Below are 15,731 nucleotides of genomic sequence, written 5' to 3' on the forward strand. Positions count from 1 at the left end.
ATGGTTGCATCCGTGTTCGGCGACATAGCGGTGAACGCACATTGGAAGCGTGTATTCGTCATCGCCATACTGGCGTATCACCCGGCGTGATGGTATGGGGTGCCACTGGTTACACGTCTCGGTCACCTCTTGTTCCCATTGACAGCACTCTGAATAGTGGACGTTACATTTTGGATTTGTTACTACCCGTGGCTCTACCCTTCATTCGATTCCTGCGAAACCCTACATTTCAGCAGGATAATCACGACCGCATGTTGCAGGTACCGTGCGGGCCTTTCTGGATACAGAAAATGTTAGACTGCTACCCTCGCTAGCGCATTCCCCAGATCTCTCACCAATTGAAAACATCTCGTCAGTGGTGGCCGAACAACTGGCTCGTCACAATACGCCAGTCGCTACTCTTGATGAACTGTGGTATCGTGTTGAAGCTGCATGAGCAGCTGTACCTGTACACGCCACCCAAGCTCTGTTTGACTCAATGCCCAGGGTATTAAGGCCGTTATTACGGCCAGAGGTGGTTGTTCTGGATACTGATTTCTTCCGATCTATGCACCCAAATTGCGTGAAAATGTAATCACATGTGAGTTCTAGTATGATGTATTTGTCCAATGAATACCCGTTTATCATCTGCATTTCTTCTTGGTGTAGCAATTTTAATGGTCAGTAGTGTATTATGCAATCTTGGCAATCGTAATTTCGGAGATATTTGTAGTTATTCCTGCAGTTTGTAAAATCATGGAGAGCGTAACTGCTACAAAATCTAGCATGAAATATGGAATAATTGCAAGTACTGCTTCACAGAATGTGACGACGTTAAAACATCATTTTGGGGATAAAGTTGCTTAGTCCGTATTGCATTACATGTTGTTAGTAGCTCATGAGTATTGTTTTCTCCTATTATAAATTGTTTATTATAGTAATAATTAACTTTCATTCATGTTATTACACAGGAGATAGTAATTAAACGTTGACTTCTTATAGTGGCATTTTCATTCTGCTTACACTTGTACATTTAATGTTGTTGCCTAAACACATCTCAATAACCGTCACGTAATATTACTTGCAACCAAACGATTACAGAGTCATAACATTAGCTCAAGCATGAACTGGTGAGCGCATTTTATTGTTCTATGAGTAATATTTCGATCAAACTGAGTTACATAATTATTTAGCTAGCTATGAAAAGTTGTTCGCACTCGTTATCATACATTATCCGCAATTTTTAGACGACGATCAATGATAATCATGCTGGCAGTCTTTGATTAATTAAAATTTTTTCTTCAGAATCTATGCCTTTTCTTTGGAACCCGAAGCATTAGGTTACGTGGGTCATTAAAATGCCAAGAGTGCGTATGGGTTATAAATTCTGCAAAAGTAATAACATTTCTTAAGTTTAAACGTCTTAATAAGTACTCCTTACAGTTATTATTTTGTAAATTACAGAGAAAAATAGGTTGTCTCCAGCACCGTGAATATAAGACAGCCTACCAAAGAAAGACATTAAAGGAAGACTCATCACCGATGTGATTTCAACATTCTGTTTTATAAAAGGACCAGAAGCTCATATTTGATTATTATTTATTAAGTTAACGTTCGTTCTCAAACTATTGTCTGCAATTTCAAATTTTTGTTAGAGGATAATCTGTTTTTTGAAGATGTCTTGGAAGTGTATTAGTAGATTTATGCGCCAGCAAGCACATGAAATGCAGCCAATGGTTTTTAGAGTGAACGTTATCCTTCAAAACTAATCACCAACAAGTAATTGAACCCAACTATGGTAGAAACCTGAATAAATAAAAATCACTCTTGATTACTTTCTACCAGTTTAAAATAGCTGACAATTTTCCAGAACTCTGATAGAGGTGAAATAATGCAGATGAGAGACTTCTGGAAAAATCTGCAAAGAGCTCTCGGTGTTACTAAATGAAAACACTTGTTGCTTAGACTCTAAAAACCGGCTTGGTGGATCGGTATTTTCGTCGATTTGTCCTGATGGCGTTTTCTTTACTATAGAGGCGGGCGGCCGCCGCTCGCGCCGCTACACGCTGCTATACACTGATCAGCCAGAACATTATGATCAACTACCTAAGAGCCGGCACTGGAGGACGTTGGCACCACATCTATACACACAAGTGACCTAATGTCCCTAAATTTCGGGGAGGAGGTCGATGAGCTCTGACGCCACGTTCAGTCACATCCCAGATGTGTTCGGTCAGTCTCGGATCTGGTGAGTTGGGGGACCAACATATCGAATGGAACTCGACACTGTGTTGCTTGAGCCACTCCATCATACTCCTAGCCTTGTGACATGGCGAAAAATGCCACTTCCGTCGGGAAACATGTTCGTCATGAAGGGATCTATGTTGTCTGCAACCAGTGTACGATACCCCTTGGCTGTAATCGTGCCTTGCACGAGCTCCATTGGACGTATGGACGCCCACGTGAATGTTCCCCAGAGCACAATGGAGCTGCCACCGGATTGTCTCCGTCCCGTAGTACAGGTGTCAAACAGCTGTTCCCCTGGAAGAAGACGGATTCGGACCCTCCCACCACATGTTGAAGAAGGTATCGGGATTCATCAGAGTATTCAACGTTCTGCCACTACGCCAACGTCCAGTGCTGATGGGCAAACACCCATTTCAGTCGTAGCCGCCGATGTCGTGGTGTTAGCATTGGTCTGCCCAGCATTAAAGTGCCTGTCCTGATTTAGCAATCTGGCAAGCCTACGACGTCCGACAAGTATAATGAGGAGTGGCCGTCCAACCACACGACGTCTGAACGTGGTTTCACCTTTGTTTCGCCATCTGTTGAGTACAATCCCCACAGCCCTCCTCGAACACAACCTGGCCCCGGTCAAACGGAGATAGACTGCGCTCCTTCCTCATTCTACGCACGGACCGCATGCTCATTGATATCACATGTACCATGGGTGTTTCTGACTAGCAGTCAGGTGATGCTGCTCTCACCTAGACGGATTTATCTCGGCAGGAGGTCGGTGTTCAAAATGCTGTGGCTGATCGGTGTAGCCTGGCAGGCTGCGCTCGGGTACTCACTCGGTCTCGTTGTTGTCGAAGATGATCTCGCCGCTGGTGGCCTCGTACTGCTTGTCGGCGTGCGCGGTGCCGTCCTCGGTGGAGTAGGGCACGGCGACGCGGCCCCTGGCGCCGCTGTAGCGCGTCACGCGCAGCTCGTACGTGCCCACCGACTCGATGATCTCGACGTCGCGGTCGGCGAGAGCGAACACGCCGCAGTGGTCGTCGTCCAGGATCATGACGGTGGCCAGCGAGGGGCTGGCCAGCTGCGGCGGCGGCACCGCCGTCGGCGACTTGGACACGGGCTCCGCGACGCGCACGTTGCTCAGCCGCACGTAGAAGTGCTCGTCCTCCTCGAACACGTCGTCGTCGATCACCTGCGCGGCACAACCGCAATGCACTCTATCGGTAACCGCTAAGGCTGCGGAAGCGGATGCACCAGCAGAGTTACACTCAGATCTTAACAGAGTTTTGGAAGACTTGCGATCAGATAAGGCAGAAGCGATAGAAGCCGTTCCTTCGAGATTTCTAAAATCGTTGGCAGAAGTGCCAGTTTGTCTATTCGAGCTGTTTTCTAGACTCTGAGTCTTCTGGAGAAACACCATCAGGCTTTGGAAGAAACATCATCCACACATTGCCGAAGCTATAAAGGGCAGATTTGTGCGAAATCTATCGCAGAATAACCGCAGTGGCTGGTGTAGTAAACTAGCTGACATGAATAATATACACAAGAAAGGAAAAGAAACTGATGATCTGAGGATCTATTAGGTGATGCTCAATTTGGTTTTAGGAGACGTGAAGGTACTAGAGAGGCGTTTCTGACGTGCTTCGTAATGCAAGCACGACGTGAGAAAAATCGAGACACATTCACGGGATTTTTAGATCTGGAAAAAGCGTTTCACAATGTAAAATGCTGCCAAATGTTCGAATGTTTAAGAAAAATAGATATCAACTGCAGGCAAAGACGGACGGGTGATATACAAATATGTACAAGAACAAAGAAGAAACAGTATTAAAAAGGGTTTATGACGCGAATGCAGTCTTTCGATACGTCTACATTCAAGAAGAAAAGAGGGAAATAAATTTTAATAAGTGGGACTAATATTCATGGCGAAAGAATATCAATGAGAAGATACGCTGATGACATTGCTATCCTCAGTTAAATTCGGCAAGAATTGCAGGACCTGTTGAATGAAACGAACAATCGAATGGCCATGCAATATGGATTGAGAGTAATCCAAAGGAAAACGAAATTAGTGAAGAGCACCCAAAATGAAATTACACATAAACGTAAAATCAAAAAATGGAGACCACGAAATAGACGACGTTGAGGATGGTGGACGAAGTAAATAGAATATAAAAAGTAGTACAGGCGAAGAGAGCATTCCTGGCCAAAAGAAGTCTATTAGTATAGAACATTCGCCTTACTTTGAAGAAGAAATATCTAAGCATGTAGATTATCGGATCAAAACTGTCTTAACACCCCTATGTAATGCTGAACTGACTACTAGACACCGTGAGAATATAATAGTAGGCGGAGGGTATTGTCTTGTCAGTAGAGAAGCAGTAATGGCAGAAAAGTCGATCAGGAGAGCGAACCGAGCGACCTTTACGGTTGCAGGTTCGAATCCTGCCTCGGGTATGGATGTGTGTGATGTCCTTAGGTTAGTTAGGGTTAAGTAGTTCTAACTCTAGGGGACTGATGACCTTAGATGTTAAGTCCCATTTCAACCATTTGATCAGGAGAGCTCAGTGACTTCGAATTTCGACTAGTTATTGGATGCCACCTGAGTAACCAGTCGATTAGGGACATTTCAACCCTTCTGATGCTTCTCTGCTGCTGGTGTGATTGGGAAGTGGAATCTTAAAGGAACAAGCACAAGACCAGCTAAACCTCATGCGCTGACAGACGAGGATAATTGAGCATTGTGTGTATCAGCAGGAAGGGGGTGGTAAATGTAAAAAAGGAATCACTCGTGATTCCAGAATGTTACTAGCAGTCAGCCAGCGCAGTGACTGTGCTTAGGGAGTATAAAAGGAAGGGATACAATGGTCAAGCAGATCCTCATAAGCCACACATTACGCTTGACATGATGAAGAAAGTGACAGTGAATGGCTCGAAGAAACTCACTGGAAATGAAGAATCACGCTATACCCTGTGGCGATCATAGGGTCCGGTTTCGGTTTCGCGGAATGTTTGGAGAACATTACTTGCCACTTCGTGTAGCGCCAACAGCGATATATAAAGGATGTGATCTTACGGTATGGGTGTTTGTTTTCGTGGTTAGGTTGAGGGTCCCTTATCTTGCTTAAGAAAACGCTAAATTCGGAAGGACACCAAGTATTTTATGCCCTTTTTTGCCGCGTACAGCAGAGCAAAAGTTCGGAGGCGGTATTTGACTCTATCAGCATGATAATGCACCCCATAACAAGGCTGCATCTGTGAGACAATGGTTTCTGGACAATAACATTCTTGAAATGGATGCCCTGCCCAGAGTCCCGACCGGACACCAATGGAATATCTTTCTGATGACTCAGAACATCGACTTCGCTCCAGAAACCAGTGTCCAACATCATTACCGTCTCTTGTTTCTGCTTTTGAGGAAGAATCGTCTTCCATTCCTCGACAGATGTTGAGATACCACATTGAGGCTGTCCCCAGCAGAGCAGAGTTCAGTCGTCGCAAAAGTGAAAAATGGACACACCCTGTTTCAAAGTCGACTATTACGTGTGTGGAAACTATTAGTCAGATAGTGTACGTTTTGAACACAGCACTGTACGGAAGTGAATGATGCACTGTGGGAAAACTGGAAAAGAAGGGAATCTAAGCGTTTAGGAAGTTGAGATTGAGTTGGACTCATAAGAAATGAAGAAGTACTCCACAGAATGTGCGATCAGAGGAGTTCGAAACGAACCAAAGTGTGATTTATAAGATCTGTTGCAAAGAGTGTGGCTCGTACTAGATGGGAAAAATGGATGGATCATTGTGCACCGAACTTGAAGAACACTACAGCAGCTGGAAACTGTAAAAAATAGGCTTCGTCTTTCCGCAGCAGTGTTTGAAAACCCACTACGTAGTTGATGTAGAAATACTGCCCTCTCCACCCAATGGTCAAAAAGTGTAGCTGACATAAATAATGGAGACAGAGAGACATTAGAAGAACAATCCTGAACATCTACTATACAAGCAAATTAACTTCAGTTATTATACATCTTCTGAAACTGGTAATGTTGATTACCCAATCAAATATTGTTAAATTGTGCCCCAGTGTAAGTCGATGTGTCATTTATTTATTTTGGTGTATCATTTATCTTTACCATCCCAAGTACCTTTCTGTCGAGAAGCAGAATAAAAATACGTCAAGCAAATGTTGTTTAACTATCAGGGGACATTAATGAGCATGACTGCCTTTTCTATAACTTCGTTGTTACGAGGACATGAACAGGAATACCCTATCTTTTGTATTCTATAATCCACTTCCCTTGTCAAGATTTGTTCAAAAGCTTCCGAAATCTGCTGTTCACATAAAAACGACGTTATTAAAAACATTATGGAAAATTAACTGATTATCCTGTACTAGCATATTGGGCAGGTACCCAGGGTAATGTACCTCGTCTACTTGCTGGAGTTGGCAGCAAAAAAATGGAAACGCAAGGAAAATCGTTACCTGTCATTCAGTGAACTCTTACTCCTCTCTCCAATCACGACAAAATATGAGTTTCTGATTAAGGACTGGTTTTATTCTAAGCAATGTATTGCTTAAAAGTATTACATCTACATCTATATGCCTATCTAAAATCCACAAGTGTTTGGTTGAGGGTTCACCGAACCACTTTCAGATTATTTATCCATCATTTTATTCTGGAATAGCAGATGGGAAAAACTGAAAGGGGGCTGTCTAACCAACTTTCATTTTTCTCGTACATTGCATGGTAACCTCGTGTATATATTACACGAATGGTTTTTCTCTATGTTGTAGTCCCTTGGAAAGAGAATATGCATGATACGAAAGTATTTGTTTTGTGTAATAACCTTGCATCCTCTCCTCATCCATTCCAAGAATAATCTCCGCAAGCAAGAACGTGTGGTGTATGTATTCAAATCTGCCGGTAAAGGAAAAAGAGATTTTCAAATGGTTCAAATGGCTCTGAGCACTATGGGACTCAACTGCTGAGGTCATTAGTCCCCTAGAACTTAGAACTAGTTAAACCTAACTAACCTAAGGACATCACACACATCCATGCCCGAAGCAGGATTCGAACCTGCGACCGTAGCGGTCTCGCGGTTCCAGACTGCAGCGCCAGAACCGCGCGGCCACTTCGGCCGGCAAAAGAGATTTTCTTGTTCTCTCTGATAGTGTTGTGCCAACCTTAATAATATTCTCCAGAGAGATTCGTCAAAGCTGTTTCTTTGCGAATCTTAATGTTACCGTTTTTTTTTCTCCCAACTGTTGGTAAGCATGAATAATCCTTGATGTTCCCTCTAAAATGCTTTTGTACGATTTTTACTTCGGTTAGCGGGGCCAGATATTTGTCTTTTGTTAGGAAATCGCTTCATTAATTTCAGTAAATGGTTCAGATGGCTCTGAGCACTATGAGACTTACCATCGATGGTCATCAGTCCCCTAGAACTTAGAACTACTTAAACCTAACTAACCTAAGGACAGCGCACAACACCCAGTCATCACGAGGCAGAGAAAATGAATTTCAGTAAATGCTCATGCCTGTTTCTTATTTCGAATCTTGAAGATTTTCGCGAGCGATATTTGAATCTGAATTCTTCCTTTGGCCATATCACTTCTGACAATGTGCCACCAATACTGGTGTTCTATTAAATCAGGATCTCTTTGCTTTTACCAAAAAGGAGTGTTTTCTTCAATTTGGAAGCATAACGATGCTGATACAAAATAATCAGTAGATTCATTATTTATTGTGATGAGCCTCATGTAGAAGTAAGGAGAAGTCTGCAGCTGCTCCTTAGTCGAAGTTATCACCTTCAACGATCAACTCGTCGTTTTGATGTGAATTTACGCGATCTGATTGCGGTGTTTCTACGTTTCTGGCGTAAAAACCTTTGAGGAGCAGACCGCCACGTATGAGAAAGTTTTTCAAATGTCGTGGCGGTTACGGAATTTATTAATTTTAGTTGGAAAGCTCTGACATCAACTACAGTTACTCCGTTGCTCATTGTGTCTCACCAGTGCGGTTCAATGACGTCTCTTTTAGTCATTATGCTGCATATGACTATTCAAACGTCAGTGCAGGATTATTCTCTTCTCTGTGCGGTCTCCCAGTTTTCATATCTTTCCTTCCGAAGTCGTTTACGCTGGTTTTCTCCCGTAATTTTATCGAGGCATGTTTATGACGCAAGTAAGGGAGTGTGCAGTTTTGCTAGTGATTTTATATCGGTTTATGTGTTCTATGTAGTTTGTAGATCATTATAGTAAAACACCAGTTTTAATCTGAGATGCATTCAAAATATTCAGCCTCACCGTACACAAACACATGTAGTAGTTGTTCCCACAAAACATGAAGAAATAAAGTCACTTTACGTTCTACAACATTTGATCATACATTGTGGGTACGAGTACTTACGTGATGTGCATCATCTCCGAGTATTCGAACCGTATCATGGAAGAGAGTTTGTTGTCCGATAAAATATCAGGCTGTTAATGATGTCTGAAGATCGACCCAAGTGGTCGACACTGCACTTGCGATGGGCACGAGGGAAACATAATTTACGTAAATTACTTACTTTCTCTTCATTACTCTAGGACATGTACCAAAGTCCAAGGCTGTATGGCAGCTGGTGTAATTACTCCGTAGTAATAACAGTCAGTGTTGTGGAATTAATTACTCCTTCAGAAAGACGTCATAGATAAACATAACTAGTGCCCTTAGGCTGAGGAATGTAAACCTAATCCCAGATAGAATCTAAACAAGAGCAGTAGCACACTGGCAAAACGAACACCTAACTCTTGGTGTGACCGGTTTGAAGGGTCTGATTCCTCGTATTTTATTACGGTGGTCACTGCTCCCTGTGCAGTTGTGAGAGAACAAAATATTTTCACATTCGGAGGGGAAAGTTGGTAATTGAAATTTAGCCGCAACGAAAAGCGCCTTTGTTTTAATGACTGCCATCCCATCTCGCGCATCACATCCGTGACACGCTCTTCCCTACTTCGACATGATACTACTGTCCTCTTCAGCATGGACCCCTGTTGTCAATAAGAAATCATTATTGCAATTACACTTCTTCTAACTTACATTTCTACATTCTCTTCATTGGCGTACATTGTATTCATGAAAACTTCAAACCAAGATAGTTCACTGTATGACCGGTATGCATTTTCCTTGTGTTACCATTTGTTTTCCGCCTGTTACAGCAAGTGGACAAGTTGCGTTTTCTTTTTCTTTTTTCTTTTTGGCTCATCAGTCTTCTCATTGGTTTAATGCGGCTCGCCGTGAATTCCCCTGCTGTGCCAGCCTCCTCCTCTCAGAGTAGTTCTTGCGTCCTACATCGTCAATTATTTGTTGAATGTATTCCAGTCTCTGTCTTTCACTCAGTTTTTACCCTCTGCAGCACCCTCTAGTACCATGGAAGTTATTTCCCTATGTCTTAATACATGTCCTATGGCCCTGTCCCTTCTTATTGACAATGTTTTCAGTATGTCGCTTTCATCGTCGATTCTGCTGAGTGACTCCCCATTCCTCATCTTATCAGACAACCCAATTTTCAACAATCTCCTGCAACAGCACATCTCAAACACATCGATTCTCTTCGGTTCCGCTTTTCATACTGTTCCTCAGATAAAGGCCAATGTTTGATATCTTGTCTGCTCTGTTTCCCTATGGTAGTCTATCTTTTATGTCCTCCCTTGCTTCGTAGGTCATGAGTTTTCTGCGTCCAAGATAGAAGAATCGCTTAACTTCGTAATCACCAATTTTGATGTTAAGTATCTCAGTATCCTCAGTTCTGCCACTCCCATTACTTTTGCCTTTCTTCGGCTTACTCTCGAGCCATATTCTATGGTCTTTAGACTGTTCACATACTGTTCAAGAGATTTTATAATTCTTCATCATCCTAACTGAGGATAGCTTTGTCATCAGCGAATATTATCATTTATATCCTTTCACACTGAATTTTAAAGCCACTTTCTTTTATTTCCGCCATTGCTTCTTCGATGTGCAGTTTGAACAGTAGGAGCCAAAGACTGCATCCCCGTTTTAAACTCTCATTAATCCGAGTACTTCGTTCTCGGTCTTTTAATCTTATTGTCCGCTCCTGATGCTCGTACATACTGTATATTACTCGTCATACCCTATGGCTTATTTATATTATTCTCACAATTTCGATCATCTTGCCCCATCTTCTGTTGTCCTGATTTATCCTCAGTCTTGCTTCCATTATCAATAGCAACGTCAGAATTGTCTCTGATGCCTTTACCTTTCCTAAAGCTAAACTGATCGTTGTGTGTTACCTTTTCAGTATGTCTTGTGTGATAACGTAGTGCTGTGGGTTTCTGGACAGGTCCTGAGGACGGAAGGTGGAAACCGATTAAAAAAACAACAGGGTTCTATTTTAAAACGACATACTGTTACTCATAGCCTCGTGACGAAGGAAGAAACTGTCTTCCAGGTAATTATACAACAATTGCACGATACATTTTTTTATTTTCCTTCTGTACAAAAAGTTTTTTAGGGTGGCCAAGATAAATGAGACTGTCTCTGTTTAGTATTACAGATCAGTTCTTTTGCTCTGATGAAATTAAATTTTTCTGGAGACATACTGAGTGTCAACCTTACCTTCGATAAGAATAGAAGCTGAAGTAATGAATTAAAATCTGTGTCAAAGGCTCGACTTCAACCCGAATTGACCACTTACTAGAAAGATGTATCGTCCACTACACCATTCTGGCATTGTGGGTAAGGTAGCTGCATCGACTACCCACGTCCACTGCCCTCCCTTACACAAACATCAATTCACACCTCAGACCATCTTCATTTTCCCCTTTGTAAATCGTCAAAGGATCACCTAAAACTGAGGTACACACAGGATTTTCCCATTACGGACAAAACTAGGCTGGCATTCCAATATCAGAGAGCCTTGCAATACTGACGATTTACACTGAAGCGCCAAAGAAACTGGTACAGTTATGCGTATTCAAATACAGAGTATGTAAACAGGCAGAATATGGCGCTGCGGTCGGCGAGGCATGTATAAGACAAGTGTCTGACGCCGTTGTTAGATCGGTTACAATGGCAGGTTATCAAGACTGAAGTGAGTTTGAATGTGATGTTATAGCGGCCGTACGAGCGATGGGACAGAGCGCCTCCAAGGTAGCGATGGAGTGGAGATTTTTGTGTACGACAATTTCACTAGTGTACCAGGAATATCAGGAATCCAGTGAAACATCAAACCTCCGGTAGAAAAAATTGTGAAAGAACGGGACCAACTGCGACTGAAGAAAATCGTCCAGTGTGATAGAAGAGCAACCCTTCCGCAAATTGCTGAATATTTCAATGCTGTGTCATCAACAAGTGTCAACGTGAGTACCATTCAACGAAATACCATCCATTTGGACTTTGGGAGGTGTACGCCCACTCGTGTGCCCTTGATGACTGCACGACACATAGCCGTACACCTCAGCTGAATCCGTCAACACCGGTATTGGACTGTTGATGACTGAAAACATGTTGCCTGGTGGGACGTGTCTCGTTTCAAATTGTATCGAGCGGATGGACGTGTACAGTTATGGACACAGCCTCATGAATCCATGGACCCTGCATGTCAGCAGGGGACTGTTCAAGCTGGTAGAGGCTCTGTAATGGTGTGGGGCGTGTGCAGATGGAGTGATATGGGACCCCTGAAACGCTGACAAGTGGCACGTACGTAACCAACCTGTCTGATCATCTGCGTTCATTCATGACCATTGTACATTCGGAATGAGTTGGGCAATTCCAGCAGGACAATGCGACACCGCATATATCCAGAATTTCTACAGAGTGGCTCCAGGATCTTTCTTCTGAGATTAAACACTTCCGCTAGCCAGCAAACTCCCCAGACATGAACATTATTGAGCATGTCTGGGATCATAGCAATGTGCCGTTCAGAAGAGATCTCCACCCCCTCGAACTCTTGCGGATTTATGAACAGCCCTGCAGGGTTCATCGTTTCAGTTCCCTCCAGCACTACTTCAGACATTAGTCGAGTCCATACCACGTCTTGTTCCAGCACTACTGCCTGCTTTCGGAGACCCTACATGATATTAGGCAGATGTACCAGTTCCTTAGGCTCTTTAATGTAAAGAGGGGAAAATTTGGAGTTTCTTTGCTGATCATGATTATACTATTATAAGCAAAACGAGGATAATGGAATGTAATCGAATCAAATCAGGTGATGCTGAGGGAATCAGATTAGGAAATGAGACACTTAGAGTAGTAAAGGAGTTTTGCTATTTGGGGAGCAAAATAACTGATGATGGTCGAAGTAGAGAGGATATAAAATGTAGATTGGCAATGGCAAGGAAAGAGTTTCTGAAGAAGAGAAATTTGTTAACATCGAGTATAGATTTAAGTGTCAGGAAGTCGTTTCTGAAAGTATTTGTATGGAGTGTAGCCATGTATGGAAGCGAAACATGGAAGATAAATAATTTGGACAAGAAGAGAATAGAGGATTTCGAAATGTGGTGCTAGAGAAGAATGCTGAAGATTAGATGGGTAGAGCACATAACTAATGAGGAGGTACTGAATAGAATTGGGAGAAGAGAAAACTGTGGCACAACTTGACTAGAAGAGGGGATCGGTTGGTAGGACATGTTCTGAGGCATCAAGGGTTCACCAATTTAGTATTGGAGGACAGCGTGGAGGGTAAAAATTGTAGAGGGAGACCAAGAGATGAATACACTAAGCAGATTCAGAAGGATGTAGGTTGCAGTAGGTACTGGGAGATGAAGAAGCTTGCACGGGATAGAGTAGCATGGAGAGGTGCATCAAACCTGTCTCTGGACTGAAGACCACAACAACAACAACAAGTAACAGCATTGTCATTTATGCTAGACTACTGGCTAATAATCCGAAACCTATGTCAGAACAATAATTAATGAAGCTAGTGGAAATAGTGTGTTTTCCCATATTATACACTTTGACAGGTACACACAGTGCAATGGACAGACAGCAACTGCATTGGAAACGTGTGTGTCGTGTACTGGGCTCGGCCAGTGGCAAGAACGTATGGCGTGCGCGCGCGCGCACGTGCCCACCTGCAGCGTGAAGGTGCGCTCGGTGACGCCCGGCTGGAAGACGAGCGTGCCGGAGGCCTTGACGTAGTCGTCGCCGGCGACGGCGGTGCCGTCCTCGGTGGCGAAGTCGACGAGCAGCTGCTGGCCCAGGTCGCCGCCCTCGCGCACCACGCGCAGCTCGAACGTGCCCACATTCTCCATGACGGTGTAGTGGCCCGGCTCGAAGTAGACGCGCGCGCCCTGCTGCGCCTGCGCGGCCGCCTGCGCCTCGTCGTCGCGGCGCGCGATCTCCGCCTTCACCTCGCTGAGGTCGCTCTGCGCGCGCTCCGCGATCTTGCGCATGATGTTGCCGCCGCCCACCATCTTGCGCGTCGCCTGGATGCGGTAGAAGGCGCGGCTCTTCGGGCCCTTGTTCAGCACCTGCACACAGACACCGGCAGTTTACGTAAATCAATTGTCTGGTTTAACCTCGCTCTGGGCACTGAGGGCGGCCGCATTGTCTGTCGCAGGAATCGCGCTGCTGAGGTTGTTGGATTTGCACATACAAGCTTTTCAAAAGAGTAATGAAATAGGGTAAACACAAGCGAACATACTGCATGCTTATTAGGCATAATGAGTAATACACTACTGGCCATTAAAATTGCTACGCCACGAACACGGTGTGTTACAGACGTGAAATTTAACCGACAGGAAGAAGATGCTGTGATATGCAAATGATTAGCTTTCCAGAGCATTCGAACAAGGTTGGCGCCGGTGGCTACACCTACAACGTGCTGACATGAGGAAAGTTTCTAACCGATTCCTCATACACAAACAGCAGTTGACCGGCGTTGCCTGGTGAAAAGTTGTTGTGATGCCTCGTGTAAGGAGGAGAAATGCGTACCATCACGTTTCCGACCTTGATAAAGGTCGGATTGTAGCCTGTCGCGATTGCGGTTTATCGTATCGCGACATTGCTACTCGCGTTGGTCGAGATCCAATGACTGTTAGCAGAATATGGAATCGGTGGGTTCAGGAGGGTAATACGGAACGCCGTGCTGGATCCCAACGGCCTCGTATCACTAGCAGTCGAGATGACTGGCATCTTATCCGCATGGCTGTAACGGGTCGTGCAGCCGCGTCTCTATCCCTGAGTAGACAGATGGGAACGTTTGCAAGACAACAACCATCTGCACGAACAGTTCGACGACGTTTGCAGCATCATGGACTATCAGCTCGGAGATCATGGCTGCGGTTACCCTTGACGCTGCATCACACACAGGAGCGCCTGCGATGGTGTGCTCAACGACGAACCTGGGTGCACGTATGGCAAAACGTCATTTTTTCGGATGAATCCAGGTTCTGTTTACAGCATCATGATGGTCGCATCCGTGTTTGGCGACATCGCGGTGAACGCACATTGGAAGTGTGTATTTGTCATCGCCATACTGGCATATCACCGTGCGTGATGGTATGGGATGCCATTGGTTACACGTCTCGGTCACCTCTTGTTCGTGTTGACGGCACTTTGAACAGTGGACGTTACATTTCAGATGTGTTACGACCCGTGTCTCTACCCTTCATTCGATCCCTGCGAAACTCTACATTTCAGCAGGATAATGCACGACCGTATGTTGCAAGTCCTGTACGGGCCTTTCTGGATACAGAAAACATTCGACTGCTGCCCTGGCCAGCACATTCGCCAGATCTCTCACTAATTGAAACCCTCTGGTGAATGGTGGCCGAGCAACTGGCTCGTCACAATACGTCAGTCACTACTCTTGATGAACTGTGGTATCGTGTTGAAGCTGCAAGGGCAGCTGTACCTGTACACGCCATCCAAACTCTGTTTGACTCAATGCCCAGGCGTATCAAGGCCATTATTACGGCCAGAGGTGGTTGTTCTGGGTACTGATTTCTCAGGATTTATGCTCCCAAATTGCGTGAAAATGTAATCACATGTGAGTTCTAGTATAATATATGTGTCCAATGAGTACCCGTTTATCGTCGTCATTTCTTATTGGTGTAGAAATTTTAATGTGTAGTGTACTTGTATAGTCTGATGATCCAAAATGTTACGACCATTTCCCACCTCGGGACTGCATGCCTCTGGTGGTGCTGTGGGCACAACCAGGTAAGGGGAGAATGTGATGGCTCGATACCCACGGGCTGTTTATCATAGAGAGTTCGCAGCGTCATTGTCTTTCGCGTTTCAGCAGTGCGTGTGAACCAATGGACCCGCGCACATTACGGCGGTGACGCTGCGAACTCGCAGCGAGAACGCGGTGTGAGACGCGTGGCTCGTGCTCGCCAACAAGTGCTGCATCGCAACGATCTACTCGCCGATCGCCGCGAAGTAACAGTCGTTGCAGGAGGATGGGGCAGCGCATAAGCGTTCGCAACCCCCAGCAACAGCCGTTGTCAGCCTGCCGTAGAGCCGGCCGCTGTGGCCGAGCGGTTCTAGGCGCTTCAGTCCGTA

At 44.6% G+C, this 15,731-nt stretch overlaps 1 protein-coding gene across 1 annotated transcript in view; it reads right to left on the reverse strand.

Moving 5' to 3' along the window:
• Positions 1-3,049: 3,049 nt before the first annotated feature.
• LOC126192695 (sodium/calcium exchanger 3) overlaps positions 3,050-15,731 on the reverse strand; it is a 244,711-nt gene continuing 232,029 nt past the window's right edge. Inside the window, exons 2-3 of the mRNA XM_049932627.1 lie at positions 13,295-13,693; positions 3,050-3,409 (exon numbers count right to left, since the gene is read on the reverse strand). Of these exons, the coding sequence (XP_049788584.1) occupies positions 3,050-3,409; positions 13,295-13,693 (759 nt within the window). The remainder of the gene's footprint in view (positions 3,410-13,294; positions 13,694-15,731) is intronic.

This window comes from Schistocerca nitens, chromosome 1, assembly GCF_023898315.1.
Source record: "Schistocerca nitens isolate TAMUIC-IGC-003100 chromosome 1, iqSchNite1.1, whole genome shotgun sequence".
NCBI lineage: Eukaryota > Metazoa > Arthropoda > Insecta > Orthoptera > Acrididae > Schistocerca > Schistocerca nitens.